Consider the following 23,442-nt stretch of genomic DNA (forward strand, 5'->3'; position numbering starts at 1 on the left):
CTGGGCAGCCCTTCCTCTGCAGTGGCCTTGTACAAGGTCTGCATCTTTTATTCATGTGATGTTACCCGTATGGATGGATGCTGACTTTTGGGGGAGGCAGCAGGATTGTCTCATTCCTTTCTGCCCAAACTCTGGAGTGGATTATGGAAGCTGGAATGGCCTTCATGATTCATTCCAATCCAGCAAGGGGAAGGCTATTAAAGGCGCTCCCTCTGCTGAACCAGAGACCTTTGGAGACCAGGTGGGTCATAGTCTCCGATCCAGGGAGTGGGAATGCTTCTGCACCTAGGGGAGGTTGTGGTTCTGGTACAGATTCTTCAGGGGTGTGTGTGGAGGGTCTCTACCCCATCCCTGGTGGCAAGGCTGTTCTTTTCCATTTGATATTTTTAATTCTCACAGTTATTTAAAAGTGTACCCTGCCTTATCCTGGAGCTCAGTTTGGGTACCAATAAGGGGCATGGATTAGCATGCACATTAAGGGGTGTGTGTGTGGAACCTCAGGGGGAGGGGCCCAGCAGCCACACCCCCTTCCCCTGGCCCCACTCACTTTCCCCTGAAACCCGGAGTGGATTCACCACTCCACTGATGTTGGAGCCACCAGCCTCCGCTGGTTGTAAGCAATCTAAGCCTTTGGGGTGGTGAATCGCCCCCATGGCTGCTGGGTGCTTGGTTGCTTGCTGACACCAAATCCGATTTGGAAGGCGACGACTGTGCTGCTGCAACAACGCTGCAATGAAAAATAAATTCTTCCATGTGCACAACTTGGAAACAGACGATGGTACAATCCCTACTGGATCGTTTTCCGCACGGCCAGGGAGGCTTACGTTATCTGATTAGTGTTAAAAGATGAACGGAAAAAGAACCACCGAACACTTGGTGTTTTCCCAGCTTTTGCTCAGCTTCCCCCCCTTCTAAAAAGTTGAGCTACTTCTCCCAAGGCTTTGTTACCTGCGGCAAGAGCTTTACACGAAAGCAAGCTGGCACTGGGGGTGTATTGGCCCCCACCCCTGTTGCCTCTGGCCCTGCCCGCCACTGGAAAGCGGCCCCCAATAGCTTCTCCGAAATGGAATCCAGCTCTCCGACTGAAAGCAGCTCATCAGCCCTGCAATCCGGGGCGTGGCGGAGTCTGCACAGGAAGGGGCGTGGCTTACAAACGACAACCAAACCACAACAGCAACCACAGCAGGAAGTCATCCAATGCAGGGAAAGATGAGCAGAAGCTCCCGGGTGCACAGAAATATGTCCAGTGAGCCTAATTGGTTTCAAATATATCCCTCTCTAGGGAGCTCCATTAGGCACAAATTACTTGAGTCTCCCATTGTCGTGCAAAAAGACTTCTCTCCAAAATGCCTTGGGCTCAACAGACAGACTTCTGTACTCCTGGAGGCTTCTCCCCTTCCTTTCCTTAACACCCTCAACTGGCGGAAGACTGTGATGTGGCTCACAGGGCAGCTCAGCCTGGTATTACACGCACACCTCTCGGCTGCTGAGCCTCCTTATTGCTGGAACAAGGAGAGAAGTGCCCTCCCCCCTGCCCTGCATCCTAGAAAGGTGCACGTTGACTTCACAGATATCGCCGTGGTTGAAAACCGTCTGCTCTAGGGCACAGTAAAAGCACAACGTCTAATTGACACACACGCACGCACACACCGCAGGATGAGAAGTGAGCAAAAGCAGCAGAGATGGATTGGCAGGGGGGGGTCACTCCTCCAAAAAAGCATTTGAACCTCTCACCTGCCGGATCCCCAGGTGGTACTGCAGGATGCGGTCCACAGCATCAGGGTTCATCTGGGTCCATTCAAGGCTGTAGGCATAGACACGGGCTCTGTTCTGCCACAGCGGATTGTAGGTGTCGTAGTAGAATTCTGGGGCGTACGCTTTGCCTGCAGGAAAGACATTGGATGTGCAAGCGTGAGGCAAGAGGGGGTCAAAAACAGACAAACAAAAACCCAAACAACTTTTGCATGTTATGTATCCAGCTGCTGCGGCTTTTTTCTCTTCATCCCTTCCTTCTCTGCCCTAGGAGGGATCCTGAGCATGTTCTCCCAAGTATTATCTGAGGCCTGACTCTACATTTCAGCATCCAATAAGTAAACTGAACATGCACACAGTGCCAGCTCTGGCGTTTGGAGGGTCCTTGAGCAAGACATGATAGAGGTGTACAGAATTATGCTTGGCGTGCGGAATGTGCAGAGGGAGACATTCCTCTCCCTCTCTCATGATACCAGAACCTGGGGTCATCCCATGAAGCTGACTGGCGGGAGATTCAGGACAGATCAAAGGAAGTCCTTCTTCACACAGCGCATGGCCAAACTATGGAATTCGCTACCACAGGAAGTAGTGATGGCCACCAATGTGGATGGCTTTAAAAGGGGGTTCGACAAATTATTGGAGGAGAAGGCTATAAATGGCTACTAGTCTTGATGGCTATGGGCTACCTCCAGCACCAGAGGCAGTGAGCCTATGTACGCCAGTTGCTGGGGAACATGGGTGGGAGGGTGCTGCTGCACTTGTGTCTGGCTTCTGCGTTCCCAGTTGACAGCTGGCCGGCCACTGTGTGAACAGAATGCTGGACTGGATGGGCCCTTGGCTCTTCTTATCCCCGCCCCCTCACTCAGTCAGCTCCTCGCCCTCGTCCCCCTCCTTGCCGCCCCTGCTTGCTCGCCAGGTGGAGAGAGCCAGACAGTGACCTGGCCCCACTCCTCCTCTCGCCACTGCCATTGTCTGGGCCAAAGCAAGAGGCAGGGGAGCAAGTGGGTTGCCCTGGGGAAGAGGGGGAGCAACTCCAGGGGGTCTTTCCAGTGGGCCCCTCCTGGGGTGTGGGCCCTTGTGACGCAGAGGCGTAGTGGCAAGTTCTCAAGTTCAGCCACGCTTCATGACACCCCCCAAAGGATCTGGATATATCCCAGATGGAGCCCCGGCGTTCAAAGCCGCAGAGCAGAAGCTGCTGCATAAAGCAGAATTTCCATGTGATGCCCCCTGCCTCCATCGTCAAGGTTTCAGTTTTGCTCAGGATGCAACCCTCTACACAGTTACCTGGGAGTAAGTCCCACTGAACTCAATGGAGTTTACTTCTGAGTGGGCATGTATAAGATTCCACTGTTGAAGAGTTCTGTCTGGAGAAGCTGGCCCACCATTTTGAGAAAGACCTATCCACCATTTCACAGCCCAAACTGGGTGCGTGTGTGTGTTTCTCACTCTGTTTTCACCCGTTCAAACTAAACAATGTTCCTCCAAATCTACCTCAGCCAGCTTTTAAAAGCAAAAACACAGCAACAACTCAATGGAGTTTACTTCTGAGTAAACCACATATGTTTTTCTTTTAACCCAGCTACAATCATGCCAGCTTCTGAGAAGAAATCTCACTCAATTCCAGACCCAGTGTTCTTTCTTCACCAGGCGGTCCAATTTCTAAGCCCCACTGGAGGATTCACCCACAGCCAGTGCTGCTGGTGCAATGGTGGCAGGCAAGCCCAGCACCAGCACCTTTTTCACCCCGTGCGGACTCTCCAGTAGCAGAGCAGAGGTGAAGGAGAGAGCGGGCAGGGAAGTGGTGGAGAAAGGTGGGGTGTGATTGGCTCAGAGCTCTCAGGCAGCAGAAAGGCTGACACTACTGTCTCCCTTGCTACGCAGCTTGGCGTGCAGTCTGAAAAGCAAGGAGGGGATGGGAACAGGAGCCGCCCCGGCTGGTGATGTCCAAGCGTCTGCTCTGGGGCAAGCCCTGGGGTGGTGTCCCCGGTGAGCCCTGGCAGGATGTCAAGCCTCTCGGTAGGTGCCCAACCAGGCCTACCCTTTGTGGTAAAAATGTAACATAAAGCCATTGTGTGTACCTTGAACAATGCTTCATACTTAGAGAGCCGCGCATGTCTTAGAATGAATGAATAGAAACCCCAGATAAGGTAGTTAGGCAAGCTTGTAGCAACCAATCAGAAATGACCGGCTGGCTAAGGAATGCAAGCTGAAGTGATAAAACTGTAGCGTGGGTGTTGCCCAGCATCGACTTTGCTTTGAGCACTGAGCTCCTCTGTCGAACTGTTTGCAAACAATAAAATCAAGTTGGACCCAGCCTGAGTATGACTCTCCTCTTTGGGGCAAATTGGACTAGCCTCCAGGGGGCGAAACTAGCAATTTGTGCAACAATCTGCTGAACTAGCCAGGAGAAACCCTTGGACCACCCTGGGATCGGACGACAAGATCGGTGAAGGTGCCCGTGGGGTGTGCCAGGCCCGTTTGTGGCTTGCCACAGAGGACTGAGAACTGTGAGTCAGGATACCTGGGAGGTTAAAGGTGTCTGCTCCAATCTTTGAGTTACCCAGGCAGTGGGAGTCCTGAACCAGCTGGAGAACGGGGGACATTGGAGCGGAGTACGTATTGTATTCCCATTTACATAGAGTAAAGGGACTAGGATCCCCTTTAGAAGGGAAGGAAGTCCAGTTGAGCTGAGAGAAGCATAGTGCCTAGAGGCTCAAGACAATGGGATTGGGTAGCTCCCATTTAGAAAACTCCGCCACTCCCTTGGGATGCATGTTAAAGAACTTCAGGAAGTTCAAAGGAGATTATGGTACCAAGATGTCTAAAGGCAAACTGATCACTCTTTGTCAATTAGAATGGCCATCATTTAGAGTCAACTGGCCAGATGTGGGTTCCTTTGATGTAACTCTTGTAAATGCTGTGTTTAAAGTAGTAATAAATGATGGGCATTGAGATCAGTATCCGTATATTGACTGTTGGTTAAATTGTGTCACTAAGATCCCCCTTAGTTACAGAAGTGTAAAGGTGAAATGTGTAAATGTGTTACTGGCAAAGGACCGTAGGGGCAGGAGACCCCGGGTACTGTCTGAATCAAGTAGTAAGATCAAGTAGTAAGTAGTACTCAGGGAAAATGAGGTTATCGGCATTTGGATAAGTGCCGACCAAAATCCACTGAAGGTGACAAAAGGCTGAATGTAAAGTTCAATATTGTAAAGTCGTGATGGTATGCTCTGAGGTGAAGCCCAAAGCCCCTGTTCTCTCCGATACAAGCCCCATGGAAGGAGCTTGAAGACTGGGAGACCCTGCCCAAGTTGCCCTGAGCTCCCCCGCCCCGTCTTATTCGGGCTGTTAGGTTGGGAGGAGAGGTTGTTGGGGGAGGGAGGGGGCCCTCCAGAGACAGTTTATCTACCACTGTATCCAACTTCGTTAAAAGAAGCAAAAGCAGTTGAGAAAGTTGAAAATTCTGAAGGAACAGATTTGTTTAAAGCCTTAAAGACTGTGGCAAAATCAAGGAACAAAGACAGAGCAAGTTTTTAAAACTTGCTCAGAATCTGTGTAAGCTTATCTCTGTGTGTTCTCAGAGTGGAGCCAAGGGGAATCGTCCAACTCCCTAGCCGCCGCTGGTTTGGCCTTGGTGGGAAGGGAGGCTGGAAGATGTCTGTAAGAACCTGACAGAGACAGAGAGCTTTTGTTAAAAAAATCCCGTCTTTATGGCCCAAAGCCTTCTTTGTTTGGATCTATCATTGTTTAGACTTTTGAGAGGCACTCTGCACATGGACTGGAACTTTAGACCGTTAAAGACTCGCCATGAAAAGTACTGTGAGGCTTGTCATAGCCTTAAACTCTCGTTGTTGTAGACTGTGTTTTTGCGTTTGTGGTCAGCTCAGTGTATGGCAGGCTGATTTTGATTTGTGACTTCAACACTCAGATAAGAGGCTGCATTTCCAAGGCTTTGATTCCATTTACCCTAATGAAGCATACAGATGCAAATTGCTAAAGATTCACAGACTACAAAGGAAACAGCCTTCAAGAAATTTAAAGAGAAACTACAAGTTAGTTTCAGTTTAGAAAAAAAGGGGCAGCAAATTCTCTTAAGTAAGAGGTGAGTAGGAAAGATTCTCCCCCCCACCATGACACCTCTAAGCCCAGCTGTGCCTCTGAAGCCTGAGAAAGTTCCTGCCCCACGTGTTCCAGTTTTTTCTCAAAATCTGAACTGTTCTGACATTCCATATGCTCAGAGGCAAGCCTGACACTCTGCCAAAACTCATGCAGTGTGGAGTTGCTGATGCAAAAATGGTGGCTTAGAACTCTTTGCATGTATGAGAATGCCCTTCCCTTGATCTTGATGGACCCTGACCATGCAGTCAGAGGAGCAGTATAATTGCTAGATCTGCTCCACCATGCCATTACAATGCAAAAAAAAAAAAAAAAGTTTTCCAGTCATGGTGTTAGATTTTAATGATGTGAAAAAGGTATAAAAGAAGGCAGAAGAAAGAAGCAGGTGTGTCGCTGAGATTAGTAAGAAGGTCTAAGTAAGTAAGTTTCTGATGAGATAATGGCAAACAGCCTAACTTGCGGAGAAGACAAGTAAAGAGTTAAAGCTGGTGCATGGCACAGAGAGTTTGAAACATGATCTGAAAAACAGGCAAGTCAAAGGATAAGTGTGCCTGTTGCAAGAGGGGGCCCATGGTAGCCATAAAAAAGAGACTGAAACCTTTGATTGATTTAATTATAGAAAAGGTGAAGCCTTTTGGCTACTGTCTGTGTGGTGGCTGTGCAAGTTGGGTAGGCTTCAACCCATCCGGTCAATTGGTTTACTATTACTAGCAGGTACCGATAGCCATGAGTCTGGGGCAACTCTGAAAAGTCATTTTGAAGTCTTTGAAAAGGATTGTAAGACCATGGGTGACTTCTCATTTGAGCTGAGGGCTCAAACATCTTTGGATCATTTTTGAGGCACAAAGGGTAATTAGCCACTGCTCTCCGGTCTTGCACCAACCTGAAGGAGGTGCCATCCACCTTGGGTACACCCAAAATCGAGGTGTTAAAGGGAGATGAGCACTCTATTAGCCAACCATATTTTTTTGAACTTCTCAATGAGCAGCTTCAAGCCTGCACGGGTGGCTTTCTTCAGAGGATACTGCCTCACACACACAGGGCTCTCTCCCTTCTTCAAGAAGATTTTGACTGGTGTTATGCATTTTGCTTGGGCAGAGGGTCTGTCTGCCTATACACATGGATCAACATCCTCTAAAATCTTAGTCCCTTTGGCCTCTGACACAATCTTGATAATTTGAGCCCTGCTTTACTGGCAGCTGTACTACAATCTGATCATCACGGAAGAAGATTTCAGTTTGCAGTTTTGTCAACAAATCTCATCACAAGAGGGCAACTGGGCATGCGGGTGAAACTACAAAGGCATGTTCCAGTATGTTATTTCCAATCTTCATGAGGAGGGGCTTACACACAGGCAATCTAGTTTTTCTTCCTTTAATTTCTTCTACAGTCACATGCTTTCCACTTTCTCTTGCTAGAGGGGGCTTCATAGGGATCATAGAAAACATGGCTTCAATGTCTACTAGGGCTTCATAGTCTCTGCCACCAACCCTTACCTTTACCATGGGATCCTCCCGAGCATTTGCTCGTAGGGTGGTGGCCTTAGATCCCAGTCTCCTTCAGCTAGACTCCCCCCCCCCCGCCGGAGGACTCTGCCCACATTTGGTGGCCTTCAGGGTGAGTCTCCTTTCTCTTCTCCTTCAACTCTGGACAATCCTTCTTCCAATGTCCCGTCTCTCGACAATATGCACATTCATAGAGCCCCGGTGAGCCCTTTCCTTTTTTTTGCCCCCCCCCCGGTCGCTTCTGTGCTCCCAAGCCGCGGTTCACATTTCTGCCCAGGGCGGCTGCCAGCATTGCCCTTTCTTTCTTTTTTTTTTCAGGAATGACACTCTCTTTATGTGCTCTCACATGCACTATAGCTACTTCTTTTGGCTTCATCAAGGCATCCAAAAATGTCATGATCTGGGGTCTGATAAGGCTAGAGCAGGTGGTGATATCAAGGCTTGCTTCAATTTAGGAAAAGCCTTTTTTATTTCAATTGTCCATTTCTAGTGGGTAATATTTTTGTCGAAGCTTCATACAGGGTTCTCCTTCAAACAGGGACCAACTGCCTTACCTGGAGCTTAGGCTACTCTGCTATCTACCCCAGTGCAGTTCCTTGCTTAGTCGCTAGTGATTAGTATCTGAAAGAGTCATAAAGTAATAAAGGAATAAAGCCTTGGAAAGGATCCTCGTCGTCTGTTTCCTGAGTTGGCTATTGGAGGGGACTGCAAGAGGCAGCTAGGGCGCTCCTGACACCTAGTCAGGCCTGGGGGCGAGGAGGAAGAGGAGGAGGAAGGAGAGGAGGAGGAGGCAGTGGGGCTGCGGGTCTGGCGCGGCAGGTTGGCATGGCAGGTTTTGGCGAAATGTCCCAGCCTTCCCCACCGAAAGCATTGGCGCTCCGTGCGCCGCCGCTCTAGTTCCTCTGGCGACAGCAGGGTTAGGGTAGCTCCCAGATGCATTGGAGTCTCCTCTGCCCCCACCACAGGGGCGGGGGCAGGAAACATGGGGGAATGGGAGGAGGGAAATCTCGGCCCCCGATGCCTCGCCGGGTCTGCCGGCGCCCCTCCAGCCGACTATCTATCTGAAGGCAGGTCTGGATGAGGTCCTCCAAAGTAGGCAGGCTAGGCGTGCGTGCCAACTCATCCAAGATCTCGTTGTTCAAACCATCCAAAACCTGAGCCACCAGCGTGGCATCATTCATTCCACTGTAAATCCTGCATCAGCAAGTGAAAAGTTGTCGCGTAGCTGGAAACCGAGTCCTTGCCCTGCCGGAGGCGGCGAATCTCCCGAGGAGCCATCTGTGTGCGCAGGGGGTCACAGAAAAATCTGGCCATCACTGTCATGAAACCTTGATAGTCCCCGAGCAGGGGGTCATTAGCGAGAAGAAGCCCCAAAGCCCATTTAGCTGCCACGCCTGAAAGTAGGTTAGAATCACAGAATCATAGAATAGTAGGGTTGGAAGGGGCCTACAAGGCCATCGAGTCCAACCCCCTGCTCAATGCAGGAATCCAAGTCAAGTTAATGATAAATCCCACACGAACCTGTTCTGTCAGGAAATCCTCAAGTCGAAGGCGCATGTACAGCTCTGATAGGGCACAGAAAATCTGAAAAAGTCCTTTCTCACCAAAAAACTTCTCTGGCAGAGCCACTGGGCACTTGCAGCAGGGGGGAATCAGGGGTGGTGGGGGTTGAGCCGCAGCTTGCAGAGCCTGTATGGCAGTTGTCAGTTGAGCCACTTGATCACAAACAGCCTGGTTCTCTTGCGCGAGAGCTCGCACAGCCAAGTCCATGGCACCCTCCAGAAGCAGTAGGGGCAGAGAAAAAAAAAAAGGAATGGGGACCAAGCTGTCAGGAGCGCCCTAGCTGCCTCTTACAGTCCCCTCCAATAGCCAACTCAGGACACCGACGACGAGGATTCTTTCCAAGGCTTTTTTCCTTTATGACTCTTACAGATACTAATCACTAGCAACTAAGCAAGGAACTGCGCTGGGGTAGATAGGAGAGTAGCCTAAGCTCCAGGTAAGGCAGTTGGTCCCCATTTGAAGGAGAACCGCGGGAAGACTCTGAACTTATGGGCTATAGAGAGACCCTCCCTCTTTCCCTTGGGTCCTCGGGACGCGACCGTTGTTTGCGCGCCAAACGAGCGGAATGCCTCCTTTTGGCGCCCTCCATCTGGCGCCACTCCCTGCGTCTGCGCCGAGCGTCCAGCAAGCCCCCCTCCAGCACTCCCTCGCTGCCAGGGCCACTATTTCTCCCAGGAATGCTGGCAGGAGGAATCTGCCAGTTGCTGTGCTTGTGAGAGATGAGCGAGCTCCTCTCCCACGGATTGCTGTTCCTCCTCAGAACTGCTCTGGGGCTCTATGGGCTCAGTTTCTACCCTGACAGTTCCAAACGTTCAAATTCCAGACTTACACCAAGAAAATGTGTTTTTGTTGTCAACATTCTAGTAGTTAAAACAAACAAACAAACAAACAAACAAACAAACAAACAAACAAAAAGCATCTTAGGCCTCACTTGCCGTTTAGAAAAAAACAACCCATCAATGCCACAGCTATAATAGTAAGGGCCGGGCAATCTGAAATTAAAGATTTCAACCGCAAGTGGCACAATATGAGTTTGTTTTAGATTATCTCTTACTATGTCAAAGTGGTTTCTGCACCTTAATAAAGCAAAGGCGTAGAATAAAGTTGCAAGATATGGTTGGACAGAACTATTCAAAGGATCCTTGGTCATGGTTGACTTCCTGGCTCCCTGATTTTGCATAGTTAAAACAACTTGTAATTGGTGCAGTCTCGTTTGTTATAATACTATTAATAATAGTTTGTGCCTTTAAGTGTGTAATCCACTGCTGAACCCAAAAAAGGTATAAATTTGAGAAAAGCCTTTTGAGGGGAGAATTGTGGTAAAAATGTAACATGAAGCCATTGTGTGTGCCTTGAACAATGCTTCGTACTTCGAGAGCTGCGCATGTCTTAGAATGAATGAATAGCAACCCCAGATAAGGCAGTTAGGCAAGCTTGTAGCAACCAATCAGAAATGACCGGCTGGCTAAGGAATGCAAGCTGAAGTGATAAAACTGTAGCACGGGTGTTGCCCAGCGTTGACTTTGCTTTGAGCACTGAGCTCCTCTGTCGAACTGTTTGCAAACAATAAAATCGAGTTGGACCCAGCCTGAGTATGACTCTCCTCTTTGGAGCAAATTGGACTAGCCTCCAGGGGGCGAAACTAGCAATTTGTGCAACACCTTAACGCTGGTCCTGCACACACACACACACACACACACACGCACACACACACACATATACACACACCTTCCAGTTTCAGTATAGGTGATGTACTGTTCCAGGAGAAAGAACAACCATTACAAATTCTCAAGGCAAAATAGAAGATGCAAGCTTTCAGGTTCCACTGAACACTTCAGCACAGGGGCTCTGGGGCTAAATCTTTTTTACATTTCAGGCCTCAGCTCTGGAACTCATGCAGAAGTCATAAATGTGCACCAGTCTTCCCCAACCTGATGCCCTCCATACCTTTTGGACTACAACTCCCAGTATTCTGGACCACTGGCCATGCTGGCTGGGGCTGATGGAAGTAGAAGTCCAGCAGATCTGGAGGGCATCAGGTCTGGGGTGGCTGATGCACACAGTGGAAGCTATGTGCCCTGTAATGCTCAGCTGCAGTGGATGCACTAGCTGTGTGCAGGAGCATCATAGAATCATAGAATAGTAGGGTTGGAAGGGGCCTATAAGACCATCCAGTCCAACCCCCTGCTCAGTGCAGTAATACAAGTCAATTCCTGCAATGGCTGCCTGGTACCTGCTCCCTTCCCGATATGAAGTGAGCAACTTCTCCTGCCTCTCCCCCGCCTCCAGTGAGTAGTAAAAGCTGTGAGGGTGGCAACTAGGGATGGCGGAGAATTTCTCCCCGAATCTTTGGGGGGCCAAGCGCCAACGCATTCGGCCCCCCGAAATCGGTGGTGAAATTCTCCGCCCCCCTGCCCCCCCCGGGATGGGACTTACCTTTGGTGAATGTCCCTCCCGGCGGCGGGTCCCGGCGGCGGTTTGTCAGCCTTTTGTCGGGGGCAGGGGCGGCAGCCGGTCTTCCGACCAGCTGCTGCTGCCGCCATTACAAAGTGTAAAAACAAAACAAAACCCCGTGATAGGCTATGTAACGATTAACGTAGCCTATCATGGCTAGATTTCCAAAGTCAGCCATGATAGGCTACGTAAATCATTACGTAGCCTATCACGGGTGAGTTTGGGGGGGAAAAAAAAACGCATACGCAAATGGCGGCCCCCATAGGGCGCCGCCATTTGCGTTCCTTATTTGGTCCCGGTAGTCTACGTAAAGATTTACGTAGACTACGCTGTAGTCTACGTAAATCTTTACGTAAACTACCGGGACCAAATAAGGAACGCAAATGGCAGCACCCACAGGCCGCCGCCATTTGCGTACGCACTTTTTTTCCCCCCAAAGTCACCAGTGATAGGCTACGTAACGATTTACGTAGCCTATCACGGCTGACTTCGGAAATCTAGCCATGATAGGCTACGTTAATCGTTACATAGCCTATCACATTTTTTTTTTTACACTGTTTCGCGGCCGGGGAGATGGGGCGCTTCTCCCCAGCCTGAATTTTGGCCGGGCGAGGCGGGACGGCTCCCCCCCCTCGCCTGAACTTCGGGGGGAGAAGTGAAGCGCCTCCCCCCCACCGCAAAGCACCCCTGCGAAAAGGTAAGTGACTTTCGTACATCCCTAGTGACAACCAATGTGGGCCCAGAAGGCTGCCAGCCAGGTGTCTTGGGCCTTGCAGGCCCCTTTTTGAGCACCCGGTGGGATCAAGAGGTCTGTACAGGAGCCGAGAAGCTGATTGCCACCATTCCCAGCCAGTGGAGGCTAGTGGCTCCACTTTGGGTGGGAGTTAGTTTGACTTCCATTCTTGGTTCCTAATTGGCATGGCAAACCCTAGGGGGTATTTTGGGCATAGGGTTCAGCACCTCAGATAGTTCCTGTAGAGTTCTGGCTGGTTCTGACTGAAACCCAGAATGGATTCTCAGCCTCACCAAAATCGGAGCCTTCAGCCTCCACTGTTTCCAGCAGTCACGTGACTGCTCTGAGCAGGTTCCTGGGATAGGGTGGCCCTGGAATCATGCTACGTTGTGACACAGCAGTGTTCCCAAGGGCATCCTTGGAAAAAGGAATGGGGTGGCCATTTTTTATGCCCAAGAACAGCATCCTTCCCAGGAGTACTCTGTCCTGGGAACGCAAGTGGAACTGCAAAGTGACTGCCTGAAGTCACAGCAAGGATGTTGTTGTTGCTGTTGTTTAAAAAAGAATTAAAACCCTCAGCTGCCTTGTTTCTAAGGTAAGACAAAAATTGTTCAAATCCATTCCCCAAAGGCTCTCTAATACCCCCCCTCCCTTCAGCGGTGGATGACTAGGGTGGAGGGAAGGTATTCATCCCAGCACTAGACATATGGGTTCATATGTGAATGAGGCCTTAGGGTAAGGCCTGAAGGCAGCCATCTTGCTGACGGTCTGGGTCTGGCCACTGTTTGGAGTGGAGACCACCTCGGAATCCCATGTAGCCACCTTGAGTTCCACGATGAAAAACAAACATGGGATATAAATGCTAATAATAATAATAATAATAATAATAAACACCTTTGAACCAGGAGCAACCTTCCTTAACATCATGAAACATTTAAGTATTTGCATAGGGTATCATTTTTCTCCCACAGGAAATGGTCCAGGAGTCATTGAGGATGTGAAATCAAGAGAGTCAAGCTCTATCTTGGATGGAGACACCCCTGGCCATTTGTCAGCCCAGGCAGGAGGAGAACTTCAATTGCAATTGTGCTCACAAGGGACGTGATCTCTCTTTGGGATTTCTTATTGACACTGAGTGTGAAGCCTCCACAGAGCAATGGAGTGATGCACAGCATCGCTGACGTTAAAAGAGCCTTGCCTAGACTGTTGGCAGGAGAATCGATATAAAAGAAAGTTGGTCATGTTGAACAGAGCAATGCAGATGTAAAAAGAAAGGAAGGGTTGGGAGGAAAAAGAGAGAGCTCTGCTTTTCGAGAAGTAGGACGGGGGAAACCAGAAGACCTTAAAGCAGCGTTAGACTCGACAGTTTGGAGAAGTTCTTAGGCACAAAATGCCCTTCTTCATGGAATATTCAGTGGCATTTTTGAACACAGATATACAGAGTAACATGCTCTGGTAACACTGGTAACACTGTACTGACTTCTCACTGTCAGGTGAAATAGCTCGCTTGAAGGTTTGACTTATCAGCAGGGATGGCGGAGAATTTCTCCATGAATCTTTGGGAGGCCGAGTGCCGACGCATTCAGCCCCCCGAAAGTGTTGGGGAAATTGCCCCCCGCCCCACCCGGGATGGGACTTACCTTCGGCGAATGTCCCTCTCGGCGGCGGGTCCCGGCGGTGTTTCGGTGGCGTTTCGGCGGGGGCAGGGGCGGCGGCCAGTCTCCTGACCGGCTGCCACTGCCGCCATTACAAAATAAAGTACAGAAAAAAAACCACACCCGTGATAGGCTACGTGACGATAGGCTACGTAAATCGTCATGTAGCCTATCACGGGTGACTTTGGGGAAAAAAAAAAGCGCGTAGACGTTCCTTATTTGGACAGGGGTAGTCTACGTAAAGATTTACGTAGACTACGGCGAAAATAAGGGAACGCTATTTGTGTTGCCCTTATTTTCGCCGTAGTCTACGTAAATCTTTACGTAGACTAGATGTGCCAAAATAAGGAACGCAAATGGCGGCGCCCATGGAGTGCCGCCATTTGCGTACGTGCTTTTTCCCCCCCCCCAAAGTCACCCGTGATAGGCTACGTGACGATTTACGTAGCCTATCACGGCTGACTTTGGAAATCTAGCCATGATAGGCTACGCAAATCGTTACGTAGCCTATCACGGGTGTGTGTGTGTGTGTTTTTACTTTTTTTTCATGGCCGGGGAGACGGAGCGCTCCTCCCCGGCCTGAATTTTTCCGGCGAGGGATGGGGCGCCTCCCCCCCCCGGCCTGAATTTTGGCCGGGCGAGGCGGGGCACCTCCCCCCCTCGCCTGAACTTCGGGGGGAGAAGCGAAGCGCCTCCCCCCCACCGCAAAGCAAGCTGTGAGACCAGGTAAGTCCCTTTCGTCCATCCCTACTTATCAGTACGACCATCCACACAACACAGCCATTGGACTTTTCCTTCTTGTCTGTAACAACAAGCCCATAGAGGTGAGAACCCCAAGGTTTCTGCTCTAAAGGAACACCAAAGAAAGAGGGCCAGCTTACAGCCCAGTCATGCCCCTCTGTCCCCAGCATCGACTGATCCCCAGGGTTTGTCATACCCATTAGGAACCAAGAAGGGGAGACAAACTAACTCCCACCCAAATCTTACTAAGTACACAAGAACTCCTCCATACCCTTTTCAGAAGCTCGGGTGAGCAACATAAGAACAAGAGGTGGAGCCATCTTTTTGCCAAATTTACACAATTAGTTTGCAACTACGGTATTATATCTGGTACTGCCAGCCCACCTTCTACGTTTTCACATTATTTGAAAATTAACTCTACCCTTCTTCTTACCAATCCCCCCCACAAACAACCCCAAACTGATTAATCATATGTTAACAGTCCTTAATATTAAGCTCTGAACTAGCAGTGGGAATATTTGGTAAGAACAAGAAAAAGTGGACGTATACCCATAACGGTGCCTTGATGGGGAGGCTATTTTCTAAGAGAGAATATATCAGTTTGGGGAGAGCATTTGGCTTTGCCCCAATGCGAGATGCGTGAGCTATCTCCCCTGCTTGCCCTAGATTAACGCGGAAATGACCAGAATTCTTCCCCGCCAGCCACAAATTGGAAAAACAAACAATAAACGAAAAACTAAGGTCAGTTTCAAACCCCAACTGAAGCCCAGGAAATGACTTCTGCCTCTCAACAAAAGTTTTTCTGTCTGTAGCTGCAGAAAATACTCCCTGTGCAAATGGATGAAGACTCAACACCCCCAAAACACTACTGCTGAGGGCAGGAGTATATGAGAATTCTGTTTTTGCTCGCAAAATATGCAAGCATGCCCTGTTTGATGCCCAGAACGTGGATGCAAGCACGTGTCTGCCAAAAATGTCCTCAAGTTGCTGGACATGTTGTATTTGATTTGCGCAACTTTCCCCAGTTCGATTTTGTGCAAGTTTCCTGAGCCCAGGTTTAGTCTATGGAGGAAAGTTGCACAAATTGGGAGAAATCTGCACAGATTTCACATTCAATCACTGCTCTGTTTGTGCAGTTTTCCCATTTGCGTGGAGCAAGCAGCAGTCGCAAATGGGAATCCGGCAGGTGACGCACAGCGAGACGATGTTCAGGGAATTCTAATGATCTCAAACATTGCTCATTTGCCTGTCCCTTACTGGGGGACAAGACCATGCCCAATGGGGACCTCCCAGGGGGGACTCTGAAGAGGGGTGCTTTTGTCATTCAGCAGTCAATTGTCAGGTGCAGTTTCAGAAAGCAACCCCTTCCAAGGCCTCATCCAGAAAAACGGCTTCCCCCATAATTTTCCCAGGTTCAGCCCTTCAATGCAAGAAGTCTATCCGGCTTGGAAATTGATCTAAACCTGAAAAATTGGGGGCTTCCAATTATGGATGTATGAGAAATTCATTTCAACTCATTTTTGACCAGAATTTACCCAGTTCACACTTCCCAGAACTGAATGAAGACCCAGATGCAATCTGTGGTTGATGTCCATACATTTCCAAGTGTGCAATGCAATTAGCAGGACCCCCCCCCCCAAAAAAAAATTGTGATAAAAAAATAAGTACATTTGAAAAAGCTGCATGGAAAATGCACAACCGTGCTTTACTCAATGGGAGGGAGTAAATCTGATATGGATATGAATCATAGAATAGTAGAGTTGGAAGGGGCCTATAAGACCATCGAGTCCAACCCCCTGCTCAGTACAGGAATCCAAGTCAGAGCATCCCTGACAGATGGCTGTCCAGCCTCGTCTTGAATGCCTCTAGGGTGGGAGAGCCCACCACCTCCCTAGGGAATGGGTTCCATTGTCATATTGCTCTGACAGTCAGGACGTTTCTCTTGATGTTCAGCCAGAATCTGGCTTCCTGTAACTTGAACCCATTATTCGATGTCCTGCACTCTGGGATGATCGAGAAGAGATCCTGGCCTTCCTCTCTGTGAGTAAGTGCTCTTCAACATTTTTATTAATGACTTAGAGGAGGAGGTGCAGGGAATGCTGATCAGATTTGCAGATGACACCAAATTGGGCTGGATAGCTAATACTTTGGAAGATAGAAACAAAATTCAAAGTGATCTTGATAGACTGGAGCACTGGGCAGAAAACAACAGAATGACATTGAATAGGGATAAATGCCAAGTTCAGCACCTAGGAAAAAGGAACCAAATGCACAGTTACAAGATGGGGGATATGTGGCTCAACAACACTACAAGCGAGAAGGATCTTGGAATTGTTGTCGATCACAAGCTGACGATGAGCCAACAATGTAATGTGGCTGCAAAAAAGGCAAATGCTATTTTGGGCTGCATTAAGAGAAGCATAGCTTCCAAGTCCTGGGAAGTACTAGTTCCCCTCTACTCAGCACTGGTTAGGCCTTATCTGGAATCCTGTGTCCAGTTCTGGGCGTCACATTTTAAGAAGAATGCAGACAAACTGGAGAGGGTTCAGAGGAGGGCAACAAAGATGATCAGGGGACTGGAAACAAAGCCCTATGAAGAGAGACTGAAGGAACTGGGCATGTTTAGCCTTGAGAAGAGAAGACTGAGGGGAGGTATGATAGTACTCTTCAAGTACTTGAAAAGTTGTCACAGGGAGGAAGGCCAGCATCTCTTCTCCATCATCCCAGAGTGGAGGACGTGGAATAATGGGCTCAAGTGACAGGAAGCCAGATTCTGGCTGAACATTAGGAAAAACTTCCTGACTGTTAGAGCAATACGACAATGGAACTAATTCTCTAGGGTGCTGGTGGGCTCTCCCACACTGGAGACGTTCAAGACGAGGCTGGACAGCCATCTGTCAGGGATGCTCTGACTTGGATTCCTGCATTGAGCAGGGGGTTGGACTCGATGGCCTTGTAGGCCCCTTCCAATCCTACTATTCTATGACAACCTTTCAAGTACTTGAACAGCACTATCCTATCTCCCCTCAGGCTTCTCTTCTCAAGGCTAAACATGCCCAGTTGTTCCAGTCTCTCCTCATAGGGCTTTATTTCCAGTCCCCTAATCATCTTCGTTGCCCTCCTCTGAATCCTTCCAGTTTGTCTACATCCTTCTTAAAGTCTGGTGCCCAGAACTGGAAACAGTACTCCAAATGAGGCCTGACCAGTGCTGAGTAGAGGGGAACTAGTTCTTCATGTGATTTGGAAGCTATACTTCTCTTAATGCAGCCCAAAATAGCATTTGTCTTTTTTGCAGCCACATCACATTGTTGGCTAACATTCAATTTGTGAATACGGGGGATGGTGGTGAAGGAACAGCGAACCCATCCTATTATTCACTAAAGTTGTCAACTTTCGTACATTAGCTTCAGCTTGTAACAAGGAGATGGCATATCATACATTTCAAAGATGCCCATTCTCCCACTTTGGAGAGATCCTTCTGGAGCTCCTCACAATCTTTTTTTTTAACCACCCTAAATAATTTGGTGTCATCAGCAAACTTGGCCACTTCACTACTCACTCCTAATTCTAGATCATTTGTGAACAGGTTGAAAAGCATTGATCCTATTGCAGATCCCTGTGGGACCCCACTATTTACTTCCCTCCATTGGGAGAATTTACCACTTATTCCTACTCTCTGCTTTCTGTTCTTTCATAGAATGATAGAATCACAGAATAGTGGGGTTGGAAGGGGCCTATAAGACCATCGAGTCCAACCCCCTGCTCACTGCAGGAATCCAAGTCAGAGCATCCCCGACAGGTGGCTGTCCAGCCTCGTCTTGAAGGCCTCCAGCGTGGGAGAGCCCACCACCTCCCTAGGTAATTGGTTCCATTGTCATATTGCTCTAACAGTCAGGAAGTTTTTCCTGATGTTCAGCCGGAATCGGGCTTCCTGTAACTTGAGCCCATTATTCCGTGTCCTGCACTCTGTTAGGATCGAGAAGAGATCCTGGCCTTCCTCTCTGGGACAACCTTTCAGATACTTGAAGAGTCGGAATAAGCTTGGAGGTGGAATTCAGAAAAGGCTTAGGTTTTGCTGATTCGGATGTGTTTACTTCCCTCTCCTTTGAGGTGAGAGTACCTGAGCCCCTGAAGGTCATTTCTCTGCCTGAATCGGACAATCTAGTCCAAACGCTGGTTCACATCACTGCTGCCCACCTTACAACTGGTTAGTGGCATACCCTCAGCATGCGCAGTGCACTTCAGAGTGTTCAAGGGGCTTCATGCATATGCCCCATCTCAGTCCTAACAACAACCCTGCATGGTAGCTCAGAATTGTCATCCCCACTTTGCAGAAAGGGAACTGAGGCTGTGGGAGTGTGACTTGCTTTAGACCGGCTACCAAGTTCACAGCTGAGGTGAGATTTGTGCTGCCTGATAGCTCAGTCCCACAGCCATTGTAAGGCAGCAAATATGACACAATTCTACCACGCGGCTGTAAGCCTCTTCTGCATAGATGAGAACTTAAACAAAACCCAAAACATTTCAAATGTTTAATAGATATTTTGTGTGTTTGTTTAACACTCTATGCATTTCGCCATAAATACAGAGAGACACCCAGCAATTACCCTGACAGGGTGCAATGGAGGAAATGAACTGGGGACGACACTCTAGCAGATGGTGGGAAGCCATTACCTTCTCCTGATGGATAAGAAATGTCACGTCTCAAAGCCTTGTTTGTTCCCATAATTACCAATTTGGTGAAGAATTCGAGGCAGAGGAATAAGACTCAGCTGTTTACATTTTCATTTCTTAAATGGCTCAGGGAAGAAACAGCATTTGCATACAGACACACACTCAGTACAAAACACCACACTTAAAGGAGGATTCAGATAAACTGGTGCAAGTTCAGAGAAGAGCAACAAAGATGATCAGGGGGCTAGAAACTCAGTCATGCCAGGAAGGATTGAAGGAACTGTGTATGTTTAGCCTTGAGAAGAGAAGGCCGAGGGGGGATTAGGCATGTATGAGAAAGTTGTTTCAGTTCATTTTTGATCCAGATTTACCCAGTTCTCACCTGCCAGATGGAACACAGCCTCAGATGCCGTCTATGGTCAAAGTCCACACATTTCCAAGCTTACAATGTAATTTGAGAGCCAAAAAAAAAAAAGAGCATTTGACAGCATGCATATATTTGAAAATGTGCACTAATATGCTTTAATCAATGGGAGAAGAATGTGTATGTTTCAAAGATATGCACAACTGATGTGTAGATTTGGAAAACATATGCACAAAAATACACATGGATTTTCATGCAAAAAGAAAACACAAAAGTTTGCAATCTGATACGGACTCGAGTTGGAATGAGCCTTGAGGCGGAATCTGGAGACCTTTGGTGAGCTCAGGTTCGCTGATTCACACATCACCAGGGGGGAACTGAGAGCACTTTTCAAGTACCTCAAGGGCTGTCACACAGAAGAGATCTGCAACTTGTTTTCTGCGATTGAAGACTCTAGGACATGGCATAATGAACTTCAATTACAGGACAGCAGAGTTCGGTTGAACATCAGGAAAAACTTCATAACTAGGGATGGGCCAACAAGCAATGCTCAGGCTTGCCAAGATTTTCCAAACAGCAGCTCATCATTCCTCTTGTGCCCAATTTACATTCACATTTACGATCGCTGCCAGTTTTGCACGAATAGGAAACCTGTGCAAAATGAACAGTGATCAAATGTGAAAATTTCGAATGTGAAAGTTGTGTAACCCCCCCCCCCCAATTTGTGCAAATTTTGAGAGTGGCGCAAATTTCCCTCATAGACTAAAGTGGGGCTGATTTAGAAATTTGTGCAGATTTGAGGATTTGTGTGAACTGAATGGGGAAAGATGCCCAAATTGAACATGAGCACACTTTTGGTAATTTGGGAAGAATTTCAGCGGACATGTTCTCTGGGCATGTTCTCACACTCACACTCGCATGCAGGGTTGTGACCCAGGCAGGCTTGCATGTTCTGCAAGCAGAAACAAAATTCTTGTACATCCTTATTCATAATGGTCAAAGCAGTCAGACAATGGAGTCAACAGCTGAGGGAGGTGGTGGGCTCTCCGTCAATGTAGGTATTTCAGCAAGGACAGGATGGGCATCTGTCAGGGATGCTTTAAACTTGATTCCTGCACTGAGCAGGCGGTTGGACCAAATGGCCTAAATAGCCCCTTCTGAGTCTAGGATTCTATGAAAAGATACTGGTGTGTGCTGTAGGAAATAAAGTCATCACTCAGGGGGTTTCTCCTTTCTACTGTCCACTGCAGGACTCTTTTGCAAACAAGGCTGTGGGGCATCTTCCAGGGCTGAGCTTCTCAAACTGTGGTCCATGAGCACCATCCAGGTGCTCTGCAGAAAAGTTGCCGAACAGTCGAGGATATCTATATTTGGCCCTGTATGACAGAGATCAAGGATGTTTTGATCACGGCTGGATTCCCGAACAGGCAAAGATGGTCCTGGCACGGAGCCTGTGATGTTCCTAACAAGGCACTGGTTTTGATAGTGGTGCCAGTGCTTAAGGAGGAAAAATACTAATAAAATATGAGCCACCTCCCCACCCCCCAAGCAGGTGTGTGGGAAATGAAGCCCCCAAACTGGCTAGTCAAAGTGGAGCGGCCCTGACTGCCTGCTTAATACTGGCATAAAGCACTCCTAATTAGGGGTGTCACAAATATGCATGATGTTCTGTATATCTGCATGTTGTAGACAAGTGTCCAAAAGAAATAGAAGGCATGGTAATAGATCAGCAGGAGGAAGAGGAAGGGCACAAGTGTGTCCAGCCACAAGTGTTCAATGGCTCATCAGTTCTGTGTTTTAAGTGGGGAATTGATGAGAACCCTCCTGATGTGGTACAAAATAGCTGGCTGGTGCCTTGAACAGAGAATGATGAACAATAGCTAAAATTGTGAGGTAGGGTGGCCACTTGTGAATCACCCATAAGAGGAGACACCTCACCAAAAACGAGGATTCCACTTTTCATAAAACTTGCATATGCTCATTTATATGTATACATGCAAATCTGGAAAAAATTGCTATAATTTAATATTATGTAATAGAGTACACCTCACCTGTGACCAGGTGACCTGTGTACTTTGCTCAGTCTGCTGTCTAGGTTCTGTTGATGGGCAACTCCAAGGCCCTTTAGCTCTTCCTTCTGATGGTTCTTGATCTTTAAACCAGATGGACTGGACAGCCCTTCAAACAGAAGATGACTTGAAAATAGAGGACAGTCCTGTGTAAAAGAGGACTTCATCACCCTATTGTGAGGGCCTAAAAATGGTCCTGGAACATACAGGTGTTAGCGTTTAGACAGAGAGAAATACCCTCATAGGAAAAATGAATGCAAGTCTTCCCTACAAATCCCTGTCCTTCACAAATGTATGCCTGGCTTTTCCTGGAAAACCTCCACACACATTGAATGCAGCCTGGTCACACCTGGATGAAAGGTGCCATATCCCCCTAATTGCAGTTCTAAAGTTGTGGGGAAATCCATGCCCATTCTTGCTCTTACTAATTTCAGTTCCCTTGCTTATGAGGCGTGTGGTTTATAAATCCAAAACAAAGCCGCATCTTTTGCGAGTGAGCTATTGCCAGATGCAGCCAGTGTGAAAGATGTGTTGCATTATCCAGTCACCCTTTATTGTGCAACATATACTTTATGAAGAGCTTATAATAAATGCGGATGCTGCTTCTGCTCCTTCGCCTGGGCGCTGCAAAAAGGAGAAGGAAAACATCATCCCAAATTACCTATGGAAAGGGTGACTGTGACATTTTTGAACAACCAGCCTCGCTCTGAAGGGAGATTTCTTGACATTGCAAACCGTCCTGTTTCCAGTGGCACCTTCTTTGGATGCTTCAATTTAATTACACAGTTATTAGGGTTGGCGGAGAATTTCTCCCCAAAACTTCGGGGGGCCAAGCGCCAACGTGTTCGGCCCCCCGAAAAAGTTTCGGGGAGAAATTCTCCGCACCCCCTGCACCCCACCCGGGACGGGACTTACCTTTGCCGAATGTCCCTCCCGGCGGCGGGTCCGGCCGGCGGTTCAGCGGGTGTTCGTCCGGGGCGGGAGCGGCAGCCGGTCTTTCGACCGGCTGCCGCCGCCGCCATTCCAATCAAAGAAAAAAAAAAAACGCCCCCGTGATAGGCTACGTGACGATTAATGTAGCTTATCACGGCTAGATTTGCAAAGTCAGCCGTGATAGGCTACGTAAATCGTCACGTAGCCTATCACGGGTGACTTTAAAAAAAAAAAAGCGCGTACGGATAATGGTGGCCCCCATAGGGAGCCGCCATTCCCGTTCCTTATTTGGTCGCTGTAGTCTACGTAAAGATTTACGTAGACTACGGCGAAAATAAGGGCAACGCTATTTGCGTGATAGGCTACGTTAATCGTCACGTAGCCTATCACAGGGGCATTTTGTTTTTTTTAAAAAAACTTTTGAGTTTGCGGCCGGGCGAGGCGGGAAGCCTCCTCCCCGGCCTGAATTTTGGCCGGGCGAGGCGTGAAGCCTCCCTCCCCCGGCCTGAACTTCACAGGGGGAGCAGCGAAGCGCCTCCCCCCCACCACGAACAAGCTTCGAGGACAGGTAAGTGACTTTCGTCCATCCCTAACAGTTATCCCATGTAAAATGTTGGCAGTGGGCTCTCTCAGGCAGAAGCAATCACAAGAAATAGGCTGTCTTTCTTGCATTCTCCTCCCTCTCATACTTTCCCCCCTTCCTTGACCGATCAATACTAGCTAAGTACCTGTGGCACCATTTCCATGTACCGCTCGGGGCCAAAGCTAAGCAAATGTGACCCCTGCTGGCTGAACAGGAGAAGAACGTGAATCACTCTGCCTTTTGCTGCATCTTCCCCTCAGCTCTCATCTTCCCCTCAGCTCCATCCTTCCAATGCAGCCC

The 23,442-nt window shown here is 48.5% G+C and overlaps 1 protein-coding gene across 3 annotated transcripts in view; it reads right to left on the reverse strand.

Annotated features, from left to right (window-relative positions):
* MDGA2 (MAM domain containing glycosylphosphatidylinositol anchor 2) overlaps positions 1-23,442 on the reverse strand; it is a 682,071-nt gene that overhangs the window by 139,725 nt on the left and 518,904 nt on the right. For all 3 annotated transcript variants that reach the window (XM_084833668.1, XM_084833657.1, XM_084833679.1), the window contains exon 10: positions 1,735-1,883. In XM_084833668.1, the coding sequence (XP_084689794.1) occupies positions 1,735-1,883 (149 nt within the window). The remainder of the gene's footprint in view (positions 1-1,734; positions 1,884-23,442) is intronic.

The sequence above is a fragment of the Heloderma suspectum genome, chromosome 1, assembly GCF_057233095.1.
Source record: "Heloderma suspectum isolate Gila_16-S chromosome 1, 16-S_ref, whole genome shotgun sequence".
Classification (NCBI taxonomy): Eukaryota; Metazoa; Chordata; class Lepidosauria; order Squamata; family Helodermatidae; genus Heloderma; species Heloderma suspectum.